This window comes from Schistocerca nitens, chromosome 8 (genome assembly GCF_023898315.1).
Source record: "Schistocerca nitens isolate TAMUIC-IGC-003100 chromosome 8, iqSchNite1.1, whole genome shotgun sequence".
Classification (NCBI taxonomy): domain Eukaryota; kingdom Metazoa; phylum Arthropoda; class Insecta; order Orthoptera; family Acrididae; genus Schistocerca; species Schistocerca nitens.
In genome coordinates this window covers 484,366,947-484,384,327 of record NC_064621.1, presented here as the reverse complement: position 1 = coordinate 484,384,327, position 17,381 = coordinate 484,366,947, and the positions used below count along the sequence as shown (strand labels likewise).

Here is a 17,381-nt window from a genome sequence, read left to right as displayed (position 1 = left end):
GGTTCCTAAATCTCTGCCAAACCATTATATAATCAATCTGAAACCTACTGGTGTCTCTATGTCTCTCCCACGTATACGCCCTTCTTCAAATGGTTCAAATGGCTCTGAGCACTATGGGACTTAACTTATGAGGTCATCAGTCCCCTAGAACTAATTAAACCTAACTAACCTAAGGACATCACACCCATCCATGGCCGAGGCAGGATTCGAACCTGCGACCGTAGCGGTTTTCGCGGTTCCAGACTGTAGCGCCTAGAACCGCTCGGCCACTCCGGCCGGCGTACGCCCTTCTCTCGTGATTCTTAAACCAAGTGTTAGTTATGATTAAATTATTCTCTGTGAAAAATCCTACAAGGCGGCTTCCTCTTTCATTGCTTTCCTCCAATCCATATTCACGTACCACTTTTCCTTCTCTTCCTTTTCCTACGCCGGCCGGTGTGGCCGTGCGGTTCTAGGCGCTTCAGTCTGGAACCGCGTGACCGCTGTGGTCGCAGGTTCGAATCCTGCCTCGGGCATTGATGTGTATGATGTCCTTAGGTTAGTTAGGTTTAAGTAGTTCTAAGTTCTAGGGGACTGATGACCACAGATGTTGAGTCCCTTAGTGCTCAGAGCCATTTGAACCTTTTCCTACTATCGAATACCAGTCCCCCAAAACTATTAAATTTTCGGCTCCCTTAACTATCTGAAGAATTTCTTTTATGTCGTCATACATTTCCTCAATCTCCTCATCTAAGGAGCTAGTTGGCATATAAACTTGTCCTACTCTGGAGGGTGCGGGCTTCGTGTCAGTCTTGGCTGCAATAATGCATCCACTACGCTGTTCATAGTAGCTCACCCGCGTTCCTATTTTTTCATTTATTATTAAACCTACTCCTGCATTACCCCTATATGATGTATTTATAATCCTGTATTCACCTGACCAGAACTGCTTTTCCTCCTGCCAACGAACTCCACTAATTCCCACTATATCTAACTTTATTCTATCCATTTCCCTTTTTAAATTTTCTAACCGACCTGCCCGATTAAGGTATCTCACATTTAATCTCTGATGACGACGTCCTCCTCAGTAGTCCCCACCCGGAGATCTGAATCGGGGACTATTGTACCTCAAGAATATTTTTCCCAAGAGGATGTCATCATCATTTAACCATACAGTAGAGCTGCGTGCCCTCGGGAAAAAGCTGTGGCTGTAGTTTCCCCTTGCTTTCAGCCGTTCGCAGTACCAGCACAGCAAGGCCGTTTTGTTTGATGCAACAAGACCGTATCAGTAAATCATGCACCCTGTTGACCTTGTAAGTACTGAAAAGGCTGATGCTCCTCTTCAGGAACCACACGTTTGTCTGGCCTCTGAATAGATACCCCCTCCGTTGAGATTGCACATGCGGTACGGCTGTCTGTATCGCCGAGGCACACAAGCCTTCCCCCATCGGTAAGGTCCATGGTTCATGTCGTATAATACTCCATTGACGACCAGGTCATCAGAGACAGATCACAAGCCTTTTGAAAGGAATCGTCCCGGCATTTTCCTTAAGCAATTAGAGAAATGACGCAAAATTAATTCCGATTGGCCTGACAGGGATTTGAACCACCGTCCTCTGAAATAAGAGTCCCGTATCATTGCACAGAACCAGCTCACTTGGTTTGGATACTGCAGTCTACTGCTGAGATAATAAGGCTTTATTAAAAGTAATTTCGAGTGGTCAGTAAACCGTAATCGGACCGCTCTTGTTTTTACTATCTCAGAAAGTTTCATTTTACGCTACAATGTGGGAAATATCTACATCCACGTCTACACGATTACTATGCAATTCACATTTAAGTGTTTGGCAAAGGCTTCACAGAAATATTTTCAGACTGTTTCTCGACCGTTCCACTCTCGAATAGCAGTTAGGAAAAATGAAAATCTAAATCATTCTGCGCGATCTCTGATGTCTCTTACTTTGCCACGATGGTAATCTCTCTCAATGTGGGTGGGAGCCAACAAAATATTTTCGCATTAGGAGGATAAAGTCACTACTTGAAATTCCGCAAGAAGATCTCGCAGCAGTGAGAAACGCCTCAGTTTTATTTATTGCTACCTGAACTGTGTATAATATCCGTGACATTCTCACCCATACATCGCGATAATACGAAACGAGCTGCAGTTCTTTCAAGTTTTTCGATGTCCTCCGTCAAGTCTGTCTACTGCGCAGAAATATACTAGAAGAGAACGGAAAATCGTGTTGTATGCAGTCTCTTTAGTAGATTTATTGAATCTTCTAAGTGTTGTGCCAATAAAATGAAACGTTTGGTTCACTTTCCCCACAACATTATCGATGTGAAGGCTACAATTGATGTTATTTGTAATTGTAATCCCTGGGTATTTACTTGAATCTACGACCTTTAACTTAGTGTTATCTGTCGTGGAACCAAAATTTAACGGAATTTCGTGAAATATTTTACACTTTATTAGACCGTTTGGTACAGCAAACGTATGTAGATTATTTGAATTAAAAACAAAAAATGGTTCAAATGGGTCTGAGCACTATGGGTCTTAACATCTATGGTCATTAGTCCCCTAGAACTTAGAACTACTTAAACCTAACTAACCTAAGGACATCACACAACACCCAGTCATCACGAGGCAGAGAAAATCCCTGACCCCGCCGGGAATCGAACCCGGGAACCCGGGCGCGGGAAGCGAGAACGCTACCGCACGACCACGAGCTGCGGAAAATATAAAAACAGTCTTGATTATTTTACTAACAACGCGTTTAGCCTTCTTGGAGGATCTTCAGATTACCTGTAGGAATAGCAAAATAAGTTATACTACTGGCCATTAAAATTACTACACCTAGAAGAAATGCAGATGATAAACGGGTATTCATTGGACAAATATATTATACTAGAACTGACATGTGATTACATTTTCACGCAATTTGGGTGCATAGATCCTGAGAAATCAATACCCAGAACAACCACCTCTGGCCGTAATAACGGCCTTGATACGCCTTGCATTGAGTCAAACAGAGCTTGGATGACGTGTACAGGTACAGCTGCCCATGCACCTTTAACACGATACCACAGTTCATCAAGAGTAGTGACCGGCGTATTCTGACGAGCCAGTTGTTAGGCCACCATTGACCAGACGTTTTCAATTGGTGAGAGATCTGGAAATGTGCTGGCCAGGGCAGCAGTCGAACATTTTCTGTATCCAGAAAGGCCCGTACAGGACCTGCAAGATGCGGTCGTGCATTATCCTGCTGAAATGTGGGGTTTCGCAGGGATCGAATGAAGCGTCGTAACACATCTGAAATGTAACTTCCACTGTTCAAAGTGCCGTCAATGCGAACTAGAGGTGACCGAGACGTGTAACCAATGGCACCCCATACCATCACGCCAGGTGATACGCCAGTATGGCAATGACGAATACACGCTTCCAATGTGCGTTCACCGCGATGTCGCCAAACACGGATGCGACCATCATGATACTGTAAACACAACCTGGATTCATTTGAAAAAAGACGTTTTGCCATTCGTGCACCCAGGTTCGTCGTTGAGTACACCATCGCAGGCGCTCCTGTCTCTGATGCAGCGTCAAGGGTAACCGCAGCCATGGCCTCCGAGCTGATAGTCCATGCTGCTGCAAACGTCGTCGAACTGTTCGTGCAGATGGCTGTTGTCTTGCAAACGTCCCCATATGTTGACTCAGGAATCGAGACGTGGCTGCACGATCCGCTACAGCCATGCGGATAAGATGCCTGTCATCTCGACTGCTAGTGATACGATGCCGTTGGGATCCAGCACGGCGTTGCGTATTACTCTCATCTTCGTGGTGTAGCAATCTTAATGGTGTGTAGTGTAAATATAGTCCTAGCTTGAACGATTCTAAATGGGAGTAAGCAATTATTACGAACCTAAAATTTTCCTTTTACAACATTTTAAAAACCATAAAAGGGCTGTGTGCTAGACTATAGTGCGCTTCGAATCAGATGAAACCTCAGAGGCCCAGTCAGAAACAACTAGTATAATATCGTACAACCGTGGGATAGAAAGCTAAGTAAATAATCAAGTTGAACAAGGCATACCGTAATAATGTCGTACCAGCAGGCCACAATGGTTCAGTGTAGAACCACACTCACAGAGAAGGGTGCACACTTGTCCGTAATCCACAGAGATGCCGACGTAACTTCGGGGCAGGAGCGTCAAGCGAGCACATGGGCGAACAAAGGAATGAGGCTTGTGTACACTGTCTGCAGAGGACGCATATAGCTGGCGCTCAAAGCAGTTATATGACAGTCCGAAATGAAACCTATTACAAGAACAAACTTTGTTTGGCAGAAAGGTAGTAAATAACTTGTGCTCAGCTCGGCTGCATCGTGTGCCGCAGACGACTGGCGGGCGGCGTGGGCGGAGCGGCTGCGGTGGCAGTCGCAGCAGGAGGGCTGGAGCGGTCGCAACGCCAGCGCGCGCTCCGTCAGCCAGCCGAGGTACCTCGAGACGCTCGTTGTCGCCGACAAGAAGTTCCTCGACTACCACAAGGGCTCCGACCTCGAGAACTACATCCTCACCATCATGAACATGGCGAGTACCTGGCAAACATCGCTCCTAGCGCACTTTTTTGTTATCATTATGGCTATTTCTTCTCCTATTTCATCAACAATTCGCCTCAATTCAACAGTAATGTGCTAATAGACTTCGAGTTAAGCTCACCGCAAAAAATTATTATCACCAACTTTAAAGAGCATCCTGGAAACTTCAGAGCTTTGTGTGGTGTGTAGTACAGCGTGTATCAAAAAGAATCATTTTATTTAAAAAAAATCGTAATTATTTCGTTATTTGAGATATGTGCGTGAACGACGTACTATTGGAAAGATCAAACTCCTGACTTTTACATGGTTCCCGCTAGGTAGCAGCAGTATGCGCCCACTTCAGCTCTAGTAAAAATGGTGTCAGGAAAACAGTAAGCGTATTTTGTTCTTCGTTTTGCGCAGTGCGGGTCAGTAATAAGTGTTCAGCGTGACTTTCGTACTAGGCATGGTGTGGATCCTCCTACCACACAGGGCATTAGACTATGTCATGAAAAAGTTTGAGAAACAGGTTGTCTGTGTAAAGGCAATTCGCCCCCCCCCCCCCCCCCAGTGTCTGATACGTCGAACCATCCACCATAGTTTCACAAGGCATCCACAGAAATCCGGTCGCCGTGCAGCTCGACAGCTCAACATGTCCACAATGTCCGTCTGGGGTGTGTTGCGTCGATGTTCACACATGAAACCATACAAAATTCAGTACTACAAGCTCTTCGTGAAGGTGACAAGCCAGCCGTTGTGACCGAGAGGTTCTAGGCCCTTCATTCCGGAACCGCGCTGCTGCTACGGTCCCAGATTCGAATCCTGCCTCGGGCATGGATGTGTCTGATGTCCTTAGGTTAGTTAGTTTTAAGTAGTTCTAAGTCTAGGGGACTGATGACCTCAGATGTTAAGTCCCGTAGTTCTTAGAGTCATTTGAACCATTTTGAAGGGGACTAAAAACAACGTGTGGAGTTCTGTAATTTTGCTCTTGGCAAGATGGAATGTTCAAATGTGTGTGAATTCCTAAGGGACCAAACTGTTGAGATCATCGGTCCCTAGTCTTACACACTACTTAAACTAAGTTAAACTAACTTACGCTAAGAACACACACAACCGTGCCCGAGGGAGGACGCGAACCTCCACCGGGAGGCAATTTTCTTCCACGCTTTAGTGTTTAGTGACGAGGCAACACTCCATTTAAATGGGAGGGTGAACCGTCATAATGTGAGAATGTGGTGTACGGAACAACCACATGAAATTGTACAAAATGAGAGGGGCTCTCCAAAGTTTGGTACGTTTTGTGCAGTTTTACGGAGAAAGGTGTATGGTCCATTTTTCTTTGCTGAAAACAGTGTTACAGGAAGCACATATCACGATCTGCTTGAGAACTTTCTTTTCTCACAGATGGAGAGTGATTCGAACGACTTGACTTCAGGATGAGGCTCCCTCAAACTACCATCCGGAAGTGCGAGAATTTTTAAGTCAAAGGATTACTCAACGATGCACTGGATCAGATGGTTCAGCCTTACTTTACTGGCCTCCAGGGTCACCGACCGGACGTGACTATATGTGATTATTTCTCGTGGGGAAGGGGGGGGGAGGGTTATAAAAGACACTATTTATGTGCCTCTGTTATCAAAAACAATGAATGAACTGAGACATCGCATAACAGCAGCTGTGGAAGCTGTAACTTAAGACTTGCTCGCTGCAGTGTGGGAACAATTTCAATACCGCATGGACATATGTCGTGCATCTCATGGTCAGCGTACTGAACACCTATGACAAGGTATGAAAAACTTTCAAAAAACAAAATTCCTTGTATATGTTTATTAGTGTCAGAAATATTGACGTGCCAATCGGATGATTCTTTTTGATACATCCTGTACTGTGGGGAAGAAATTTCTGAGAATGTGCGTTAGGAACATAGTATTGTCTGGTACTCAAACATGGACTGTGGGAAAATCGAAACAGAAGAGAACCGAAACATTTGAGACGTGGTGGCACCGAAGAATGTTGAAATGTTGAAAATTAGGTGGATTGATGAGGTAAGGAATGACGAGGTTCACCAGAGAATCGACGAGGAAAGGAATATATGGAAAATACTGACAATAAGATGTGATAGCAGCACATCTGTTAAGACATCAGGAAATAATTTCCATGGTAACAGAGAAAGCAAATGAGGGTAAAAACTATAGAGGGAGACACAAATTACAATACATCTAACAGGTAATTGAGGACATATGTAGAATTGATACTTTGAGATGAAAAGATTGGAACAGGTGAGAAATTCGTCTCGGGCTGTATCAGACCAGTCAGAAGATTAATGACTCAAAAATAAAAAAAAATGAACGTATAGAACTGGTCTGAAGCGTGGTGATGTAGACACTGATCAGCCATAACATTATGACCATCCACCTAGTAGCTGGTATGTCCACCTTTGGCACCGATAACAGCGGCGACGTGTCATGGCATGGAAGCAATTAGGCCTTCTTAGGTCGCTGGAGGGAGCTGGCAACACATCTGCACACACAAGTCATCTAATTCCCGTAATTTCAGGGGAAGCAGCGATGGGCTCCGAAGCCACGTTCAGTCACATCCCAGATGTGTTCGATCAGATTCAGATCTGGCGATCTGGGTGCCAGCGCATCAATTGGAACTCTCCACTGTGTTCCTCAAACCACTCCATCACACTCTTGGACTTGTGAGGTGGAGCTGTATCTTGTTGAAAAATGCCACTGCCGTTGGGAAACATGATCTTAATGAAGGGGTGTAAGTGGTATGCAACCAGTGCACGATACTCCTTGGCCATCATGGTGTCTCACACGAGCTCCACTGGAACCATGTATGCCCACAAGAATGTTCCCCAGAGCATAACAGGGCCACCGGAGGCTTGTCTACGTCCTGCAGTACAGGTTTCAAAGAGTTGTTCCCTTGAAAGGCGACGAATTTGCGCCCTGCCATCGGCAGGATTATGAAGAAGGTATCGGGGTACGTCAGACCATGCACTGCTCCGCCACTGCGCAACGTGCCGATAGTAACGTGCTCATTCCAGTCGCAGTTGCCGATATCGTGGTGCTAATATTGGCACGTGCATGGGTCGTGGTCTGCGGAGGCCCATCGTTGGGAGTGTTCGGCGCACTGTGTGTTCAGACACACTTGTACTCTACCCAGCATTAAAGTCTGATGTTAGTTCCGCCACAGTTCGCGGCCTGTCCTGTTTTACCATTCTATCCAGCCTACGATCTCCGACAATGATTGGAAAAGAGCACAGGTAGTTCCAGTTTTCAAGAAGGGTCGTCGAGCAGACGCGCAAAACTATAGGCCTATATATCTGACATCGATCTGTTGTAGAATTTTAGAACATGTTTTTTCCTCGAGTATCATGTCATTTCTGGAAACCCAGAATCTACTCTGTAGGAATCAATATGGATTCCGGAAACAGCGACCGTGTGAGATCCAACTCGCTTTATTTGTTCATGAGACCCAGAAAATATAAGATACAGGCTCCCAGTGAGATGCCATTTTCCTTGACTTCCGGAAGGCGTTCGATACAGTTCCGCACTGTCGCCTGATAGACAAAGTAAGAGCCTACGGAATATCAGACCAGTTGTGTGCCTGGATTGAAGAGTTTTTAGCAAACAGAACACAGCATGTTGTTCTCAATGGAGAGACGTCTACAGACGTTAAAATAACCTCTGGCGTGCCACAGGGGAATATTATGGGACCATTGCTTTTCACAATATATATAAATGACCTAGTAGATAGTGTCGTAAGTTCCATGCGGCTTTTCGTGGATGGTGCTGTAGTATACAGAGAAGTTGCAGCATTAGAAAATTGCAGCGAAATGCAGGAAGATCTGCAGCGGATAGGCACTTGATGCAGGGAGTGGCAACTGACCCTTAACATACGCAAACGTAATGTATTGCGAATACATAGAAAGAAGGATCCTTTATTGTATGATTATATGATAGCGGAACAAACACTGGTAGCAGTTACTTCTGTAAAATATCTGGGAGTATGCGTACGGAACGATTTGAAGTGGAATGATTATATAAAATTAATTGTTGGTAAGGCGGGTGGCAGGCTGAGATTCATTGGGAGAGTCCTTAGAAAATGTAGTCCATCAACAAAAGAGGTGGCTTACAAAACACTCGTTCGACCTATACTTCAGTATTCCTCATCAGTGTGGGATCCGTACCAGGTCGGGTTGACGAAGGAGATAGAGAAGATCCAAAGAAGAGCGGCGCATTTCGTCACAGGGTTATTTGGTAAGCGTGATAGCGTTACGGAGATGTTTAGCAAACTCAGGTGGCAGACTCTGCAAGAGAGGCGCTCTGCATCGCGGTGTACCTTGCTGTCCAGGTTTCGAGAGGGTGCGTTTCTGGATGATGTATCGAATATATTGCTTCCCCCTACTTATACCTCCCGAGGAGATCACGAATGTAAAATTAGAGGGATTCGAGCGCGCACGGAGGCTTTCCCGCGAACCATACGCGACTGGAACGTAAAGTGCCGTCCGCCACACACCGTTGGGTGGCTTGCGGAGTATAAATGTAGTTGTAGATGTAGATGTAGATCTGCAGTGAGGGGTGGCCGCCAACCCCACGACCTCCGGATCTGGTTTCTCGTAGGTTTCGTCGCGTATTGAAGACACTCTCCACAACACTCCTCGAACACCAGACAAATCGTGCAGTTTCCGAAATGCTCGTGGCAAGCTTCCGGGCCATCACAATCTTTTCTCGGACAATCTTAGATAGATCTATACACGGACAACACGCTTAGTGACACTACATGCAACGTGCCTGTGTGTGAGTGACAGTAATTCCTCGACAGGCGACACTGTTATCGCCTGGACTGGTTTACATTGATAGCAGGCCGGTGATCGTAATGTTCTGGCTCTTCAGTGTATATCATGGAAGTATCTACCAATCGAGTGTATGAATTCAGAGCAGTAAAATGAGTAGGTGTGGAGACATAACAGAATGGCAGAGGCCGGCCGGAGTGGCCGAGCTGTTCTAGGCGCTACAGTCTGCAACCGCGCGACCGCTACGGTTGCAGGTTCGAATCCTGTTTCGGGCATGGATGTGTGTGATGTCCTTAGGTTAGTTAGGTTTAAGTAGTTCTAAGTTCTAGGGGACTGATGACCTTAGAAGTTAAGTCCCATAGTGCTCAGAGCCATGAAAAAAGAATGGCAGAAAGGAGTTGTCACGTTTGGACATGTCCGTCGCCATGTCGTGAATCAACTTATCCGGTTTGTTGCTGTGTCGACTAGGATTGCCCAGCCTGTCTACCACGAATGGTGTAGGACTCGCCCAAAATGACACCAGCGGGGAAACGCCTTCTCTTCGTGAGCGCTGGGCTATTATAAGAAAAATGTCTCTGAGCACTATGGGACTTAACATCTGAGGTCATCAGTCCCCTAGAAATCAGAACTACTTAAACCTAACTAACCTAAGGACATCACGCGCATCCATGCCCGAGGCAGGATTCGAACCTGCGACCGTATCTGACGCGCCTAGAACCGCTCGGCCACCGCGGCCGGCTGGCTATTATAAGAGGACGTGCTGAAAAGTAATGCTCTCGAATTTTTTTGTTCAGTTCTCAATATCTGTTGAGGTAAGACATAGCATGCTTGTTACTCGCTCTACTTTCGCGCTTCACTGACGCCAGTTGCAACCCTCTGCCACTAGAGGACTCCGAATTGTAGCGTGTAACACGATGGTGTGTAACGTAACTATGTCGGTGCGTGAGAAACAGAGTGGTGTGAGCGAGTTTCTAAAGACGGAGCACCTTCTCCTTCAGCATGACAATGCCAGACCACACACGAGCTCTACAACGCATGCAACAATCCGACGCTCTGGGTTTACTGTCGTCGATCATCCTCCATAAATTCCCGACTTGACCCATTCCGAAGACCTTCGAGAACTTTACTTTAATAATGATGAATCGGGGCAAGCAGAGGTGAGACTGTGGTTCTGTCACGCATTCGATAGTGACGGTACCAACAAACTTATCTTTTGTTCGGAGAAATGTGTTCTTCGCCAGGGTAACTACACTCCTGGAAATGGAAAAAAGAACACATTGCCACCGGTGTGTCAGACCCACCATACTTGCTCCGGACACTGCGAGAGGGCTGTACAAGCAATGATCACACGCACGGCACAGCGGACACACCAGGAACCGCGGTGTTGGCCGTCGAATGGCGCTAGCTGCGCAGCATTTGTGCACCGCCGCCGTCAGTGTCAGCCAGTTTGCCGTGGCATACGGAGCTCCATCGCAGTCTTTAACACTGGTAGCATGCCGCGACAGCGTGGACGTGAACCGTATGTGCAGTTGACGGACTTTGAGCGAGGGCGTATAGTGGGCATGCGGGAGGCCGGGTGGACGTACCGCCGAATTGCTCAACACGTGGGGCGTGAGGTCTCCACAGTACATCGATGTTGTCGCCAGTGGTCGGCGGAAGGTGCACGTGCCCGTCGACCTGGGACCGGACCGCAGCGACGCACGGATGCACGCCAAGACCGTAGGATCCTACGCAGTGCCGTAGGGGACCGCACCGCGACTTCCCAGCAAATTAGGGACACTGTTGCTCCTGGGGTATCGGCGAGGACCATTCGCAACCGTCTCCATGAAGCTGGGCTACGGTCCCGCACACCGTTAGGCCGTCTTCCGCTCACGCCCCAACATCGTGCAGCCCGCCTCCAGTGGTGTCGCGACAGGCGTGAATGGAGGGACGAATGGAGACGTGTCGTCTTCAGCGATGAGAGTCGCTTCTGCCTTGGTGCCAATGATGGTCGTATGCGTGTTTGGCGCCGTGCAGGTGAGCGCCACAATCAGGACTGCATACGACCGAGGCACACAGGGCCAACACCCGGCATCATGGTGTGGGGAGCGATCTCCTACACTGGCCGTACACCACTGGTGATCGTCGAGGGGACACTGAATAGTGCACGGTACATCCAAACCGTCATCGAACCCATCGTTCTACCATTCCTAGACCGGCAAGGGAACTTGCTGTTCCAACAGGACAATGCACGTCCGCATGTATCCCGTGCCACCCAACGTGCTCTAGAAGGTGTACGTCAACTACCCTGGCCAGCAAGATCTCCGGATCTGTCCCCCATTGAGCATGTTTGGGACTGGATGAAGCGTCGTCTCACGCGGTCTGCACGTCCAGCACGAACGCTGGTCCAACTGAGGCGCCAGGTGGAAATGGCATGGCAAGCCGTTCCACAGGACTACATCCAGCATCTCTACGATCGTCTCCATGGGAGAATAGCAGCCTGCATTGCTGCGAAAGGTGGATATACACTGTACTAGTGCCGACATTGTGCATGCTCTGTTGCCTGTGTCTATGTGCCTGTGGTTCTGTCAGTGTGATCATGTGATGTATCTGACCCCAGGAATGTGTCAATAAAGTTTCGCCTTCCTGGGACAATGAATTCACGGTGTTCTTATTTCAATTTCCAGGAGTGTATATTGAGAAATGTATACATGAAGAGTAAAGATGTAGCATGTTGTTTTACTGAAAAAGCTTTAAGACTTTTCACATAAATTCGGAGGCTTTATTTTTCAGCACGCCCCCGTATAACGTCGTTCCGAATGGGCAGCCACCGCAGTATTGACTGTTGCCTGCCGACCTGCACGCTTCCAGCTTCCTCGTTGCTATCTCTTTACTTCACACATGGCACTACAGTCTTCGTGCTCCTTTGGTGTACGGAAAATTGTTTACAATCATGCACGTGTGATTATATGGCCGCGCGGAGTGGCCCGGCGGTTTAGGGCGCCATGTCACGCACTGCGCGGCCCGTCCCGCCGGAGTTTCGATTGCTCCCTCAGGCATGGGTGTATGTGTATGTGTGTGTGTTGTTCTTAGTATAAGTTATTTTAAGTTAGTTTAAGTAGTGTGTAAGTCTAGGTACCGGTGACCTAAGCACCTTGGTCCCTTAGAATTCACACACATTTGAACATTTTGTGATTATACACAATGCAATTAAATTTGTTTAATGGAAGAGACGTATCAGGAAGTAAAAGTCTCATCAAAACCTTGAGAAGGTTGTAGGGAAAGCTAGGTATTCCATACGCACAATAAAGGGAATAAAGTACTTTCCGAGACTTTACTATTTCAGAAAGACCTGGAAAAAGGCGAAGAAAATTTAATATTGTTTTGCAAGTAGGAGTCATTGTGTTAACTCGAAAGTGTCAGCAACTGCGGCTATTTGTCCCGAATTTTCGAGAACATAAAGGAAGTCACCCAATTTTTAGCATCTGAACACCAAAAAGAATATTTATTTTTTCTTGAAAGATGCCCCTATACACGATACAAGCCATTAAAATTCCAATAACGTGAAGGAGCTTTTACTTATTGTGCGTATATACAGTATCATCATTATACACAGAGATCTGCATCTCTTCTTAATATGATGTGAAGAGGCAGGCCGGGAATCTTCTGCGCTTGATCCAGCCACATGCTTGCAGTTCTTTCTCGTGCTCTGCCTTCGATTTTGCTTTGCAAGATTTTTGTTCTAAATTACCCCCTTCTTCTTTCAAAATACACTCAAGAAACTGGAAGTATCTTTCGTTAACGCGGGAAGATAAGCTTGTTATGATGCTAAACTCTTCTGTAGTGAAAGTTCCGCTCTTCTTCCTGTCCATGGTACACGTAACAACTTCCGCCAGCACCACATCTCGAGGTCATCAGTTCGGGTCTAGTCGCTAGCTTTCACGGTCCAGGTATCGCAGCTGTACGAGAACACAGGAAACACCAGTGATTACATCAAACTCATCTTCGTTGTTTTGGATATTCCAGGCTCTGCAAGATCTTAGTGAGTTTAACCATTTCTGCTCGGCCAAGGACGATTCCTCGTTTAATTTCTTTGTGACATTTTCCTGCGTCATTGATCAGAAATCCTAGATATACACAATCATTCACTACCTCCAGATTCTTTAAGTATCCTGAGAGCCTCCACATACGGATACGTCCATCGTGGAACTGGATGCAGAACCACGACTGGCTTGAAGAGATGTCATGGTACAACGCCTGTGTCCAGTATTGTCGAAGGGCGCATAACTGCCATCGCACCTCTCCCTACCGCCACGTCAGGGGAAGCTGCAACAACGATTGCCGTGCTGATAGTGAAGATCCATACGCCGTCGCACTGCCCATGTCGGTACTTGTCTTGCCGTAAAAAGACCATTTTCTGACTTAATGTACGTGACGCAGCTGTACGATCCTACACGCCCGAGCAAACGATATATGTCCTTTCGGACGCTAGTCGCGCTGATCCGCTGTCATGGTGAGAGGCGTTGAATATAGCTTTCCTGAACACGTCGATTCCATGTTCGCACGATAGTCATGGAATCCTGACCAAAATGAACAGTAACACTGTAGAACGATAACCCATAGATTTGATAGGCCTCGATCTTACCGATGTCGATATCAGACATGGGAGTCCGTTTCTCTTCTTATACGAGGCATTACACGATCGTCTCACAAACTACCAACATTGAAATGTTATTTCTGAATGAGAAACCCTCTACGTAATAATTCCTTATTTACGTAATGTCGATGACCTTACTCCTACCTTCTTTCATGCAGTTATATTGAAATGCTTATCATTTGTGTATTCAGGCGTATAGTATACTTCAGGTCATTTTGACGTTTCTTGTATGTTGCCTTTTTTGGTGTTGCATTTTTAATGGCCAGCAGTGCAGCATAATTATGCTGCTAGCACTTAGCTAGCTGTTTCTTCAACCAACCATAATTTCTTACCAACAGATAAATCTTACCGCCTTAATAAAATCTTACGACGCATCACCTCATCAATGTCTGCGGAAATTTTCAGTTTTGCTCTTGGGACGGTAACCAAAAGGAGAACGCGCTTCATTGTCCCCTTTCTACTTTCTTTTCGTTGCGACATCGTGAGGAATAGCCAACAAGTTTATTACTGACTAATGAAGGATAACTCTCTTTCACGAGAACTCGTCTCTACTTTCTCCTAGACTGGTTTACAGAAGCAACGTTAAACTCGAGTCATGGCGGACGAATCAGTAATATTGTACTGCTTGCCAAACTGTTGCCCAGTTTTATTCTGTGAGCTTAGATACCGGGTAAGTCAGGAGGAACGGAACGTGCTTTGAGGGGTGATAGTATTGGTAATTCTGAAAAAAAAACTTCAAATGAAGAAACGCGCTTTTCTTAACCTTATCCGGCATACAGATGTTTGAAAATCGTATCGTCAGTGGGAATTTGGGAATTTGTGGTAGGGTCTCATGGAGCCAAACTGCTGAGGTCATCGGTCCCTAGGTTTACACACTACTTAATCTAACTTAAACTAACTTACGCTATGGGCAACACACACACCCATGTCCGAAGGAGGACTCGAACCTCCGACGGGGGAGCCGCACGGACTGTATCAAGGCGCCCCAAGACCGCGCGGCTACCCCGCGCAGCCCATATCGTCAGTCTCATGTCTTTCTTCGGCAGCACTCACATGCGAATACAGCCAAAGATACATTAGGCTACGTGGTGTTGTCTTTACCGACCATTTCAGTGCGTATGGTGCGACGTTATCGATGACCAGCTGATTGATTCAGTTGTTTTAGATAACCGTCTTAATGGAACACGGTATATTGCTTTTCTGGAAAATGTGTCATCAGAATACTTGGTGGGTATTCCTTTGGCAACATGACGTAGTATGTACTTTCAGCTCGACGCAGTTCCTGCACATTCCATACGCCAGTGACACTATACCTTACTGAAAAGTATCCTGGGCGTTGGATTTGTTGCCGTATAGTCATTTCTTAGTCACCAAGTTTCCCCCCGTCTTACTCAGTTAGATTACTTTTCTGGGTTTGGCTTAAAAACGAAGTCAACAAGCGCAGAGTGGACACAAAGGAGAAATATTTCACTCGTATTTTACATGCGTATGCTCAAGTGAAGAATGAACTCAGATCAGCGCACAACGGCTTTCTGCAAGTTCTGCAAAATGTTTTGCAGTTGACGGTGGAATTCATAAGATCACAATGTTTCATTCACTATCAAATGCACTTATTATGTTCCCCATTGTTTTCGCTAGTTTCCTAGCAAACTGTTAGAAACAGGGCATATGTTGATATGACGTTTTTTTATTCAGAGTCACTATATCCCCTCAAAGCATGAACCTTTCCTCCTGCCTCAGCCAGTATATCGTAATTCAGATGAACTACAACGATTTGTAATATGTAAAGCGAATTCATGCCAATCGTAATGTTTTCCTTAGAGACCTTCCACAGAAATTGGAGTCTTGCTAGTTGTTTATGATTAGTTGACGTATTTCAAAAAGGGTAGCCGCAGTTCAGGTTCGAAACGTGATGTTCATAAGATATCAGAATATGAGCGGTACACACTTTTCATAACTTTCTACAATTCCATTGTGGTACGGCACTGTTTTATATTCATAAAATGTGTTTTTCGAAAAGCGCACAATCCAAATACGAAGTGAGGGAAATTTAGAAATGAAGACAGGTCTTTACACGGTCGTGTTGCATCGCTCTTTGTACCACGTGCGCAGTAGTTGTCAGTATGACGTGCAGGCTATGCGCCGTTATTCACCGCTGTTGTTCAGTTTACAGTGAGCTAAGCAGAAATAGAACCTGCTTACGGTAGGCATTGCCGATCGACAATTTGTCTGGTTCACGGGGTATTCTTTCTGAAGGACGAAAAATGTGGCTGTCGTGATAAATTTGTGGGTGTGGGTGTTGCGTCTCACTTACTCCTCCGTTACCAATGAAGGAGCTCCTTGCTACAGAGGCCAATGAACTTGTCTATGGCTAAGAATATCTCCGAAATGTCATTATTTCATAGGCATGAAAATCAGACAATGTACGAAGTGGAACCTCTGAGGCTTAGTATATACGATAGAGGTGCTGACTAAATGATGCTTAGAAGCTGATCCTGAATACTTTTTGGATGTGTCGTTTGGCGAATGCAAGGGGCCGAGTTGCAGTCATCCTCCAATAAACTGTTCCAAATTGTTCATGAAGTTTAATTTCATTGCATACTCCGCTGCATGGGGGCCCATTCTGTATTCTTGATCAGTATTGTTACATTGTACGTACAGGCCATTCAATCATTCTGGAAACATCCCCAAGGCTGTGGCTAAGCCATGTCTCCGCAGTATCCTTTCTTTCAGGAGTGCTAGTTCTGCAAGGTTCACAGGAGAGCTTCTGTAAAGTTTGGAAGGTAGGAGACGAGATACTGGCAGAAGTAAAGCTGTGAGACCGGGCGTGAGTCGTGCTTCGGTAGCTCAGTTGGTAGAGCACTTGCCCGCGAAAGGCAAAGGTCCCGAGTTCGAGTCTCGGTCGGGCACACAGTTTTAATCTGCCAGGAAGTTTCATTGAATCATTGTTCGCTGTGTCTCATGAGGGCTATGGTGAAAGTTACCCAAGTTTTCGTGTAGGTTGAAAGTAGTGACTGGGACGAAACTGCTGCTACACTGGCTAGACAAAGTCACGATAGCACTAAAACCACATATCTTCTCGTTAGCTTATTGTAGATGTTATTGAAAGTCCTGAAAAATGTGAACACTTTCTTTAAAAAAGTCTTGTCATTCATGGCAAAATTTGTGGCTATACTGAACAAATGTGATGATTGAAGATATTCTACGTCAATGGGTGTCGCTTGTTGACAAATTGTGGAGCAGAAGGACTAGATGACGACAGAATTCCAGCTATATTCAACCAACTGGTACAGTTTTTGAACTCCAAAACTCCTGTTCCCTAGATTTCCTTTGCCGATAGGTAAATGCCTACTGGTAATAAACTTGGCCGGTGACAAGACATACATTTTCT

At 45.9% G+C, this 17,381-nt stretch overlaps 1 protein-coding gene across 1 annotated transcript in view; it reads left to right on the top strand.

The window, feature by feature from the left end:
• The window catches only part of LOC126199629 (A disintegrin and metalloproteinase with thrombospondin motifs 7-like), a 583,524-nt gene that overhangs the window by 116,047 nt on the left and 450,096 nt on the right, over positions 1–17,381 (top strand). The window contains exon 6 of the mRNA XM_049936555.1: positions 4,370–4,563. Within this exon, the coding sequence (XP_049792512.1) occupies positions 4,370–4,563 (194 nt within the window). The remainder of the gene's footprint in view (positions 1–4,369; positions 4,564–17,381) is intronic.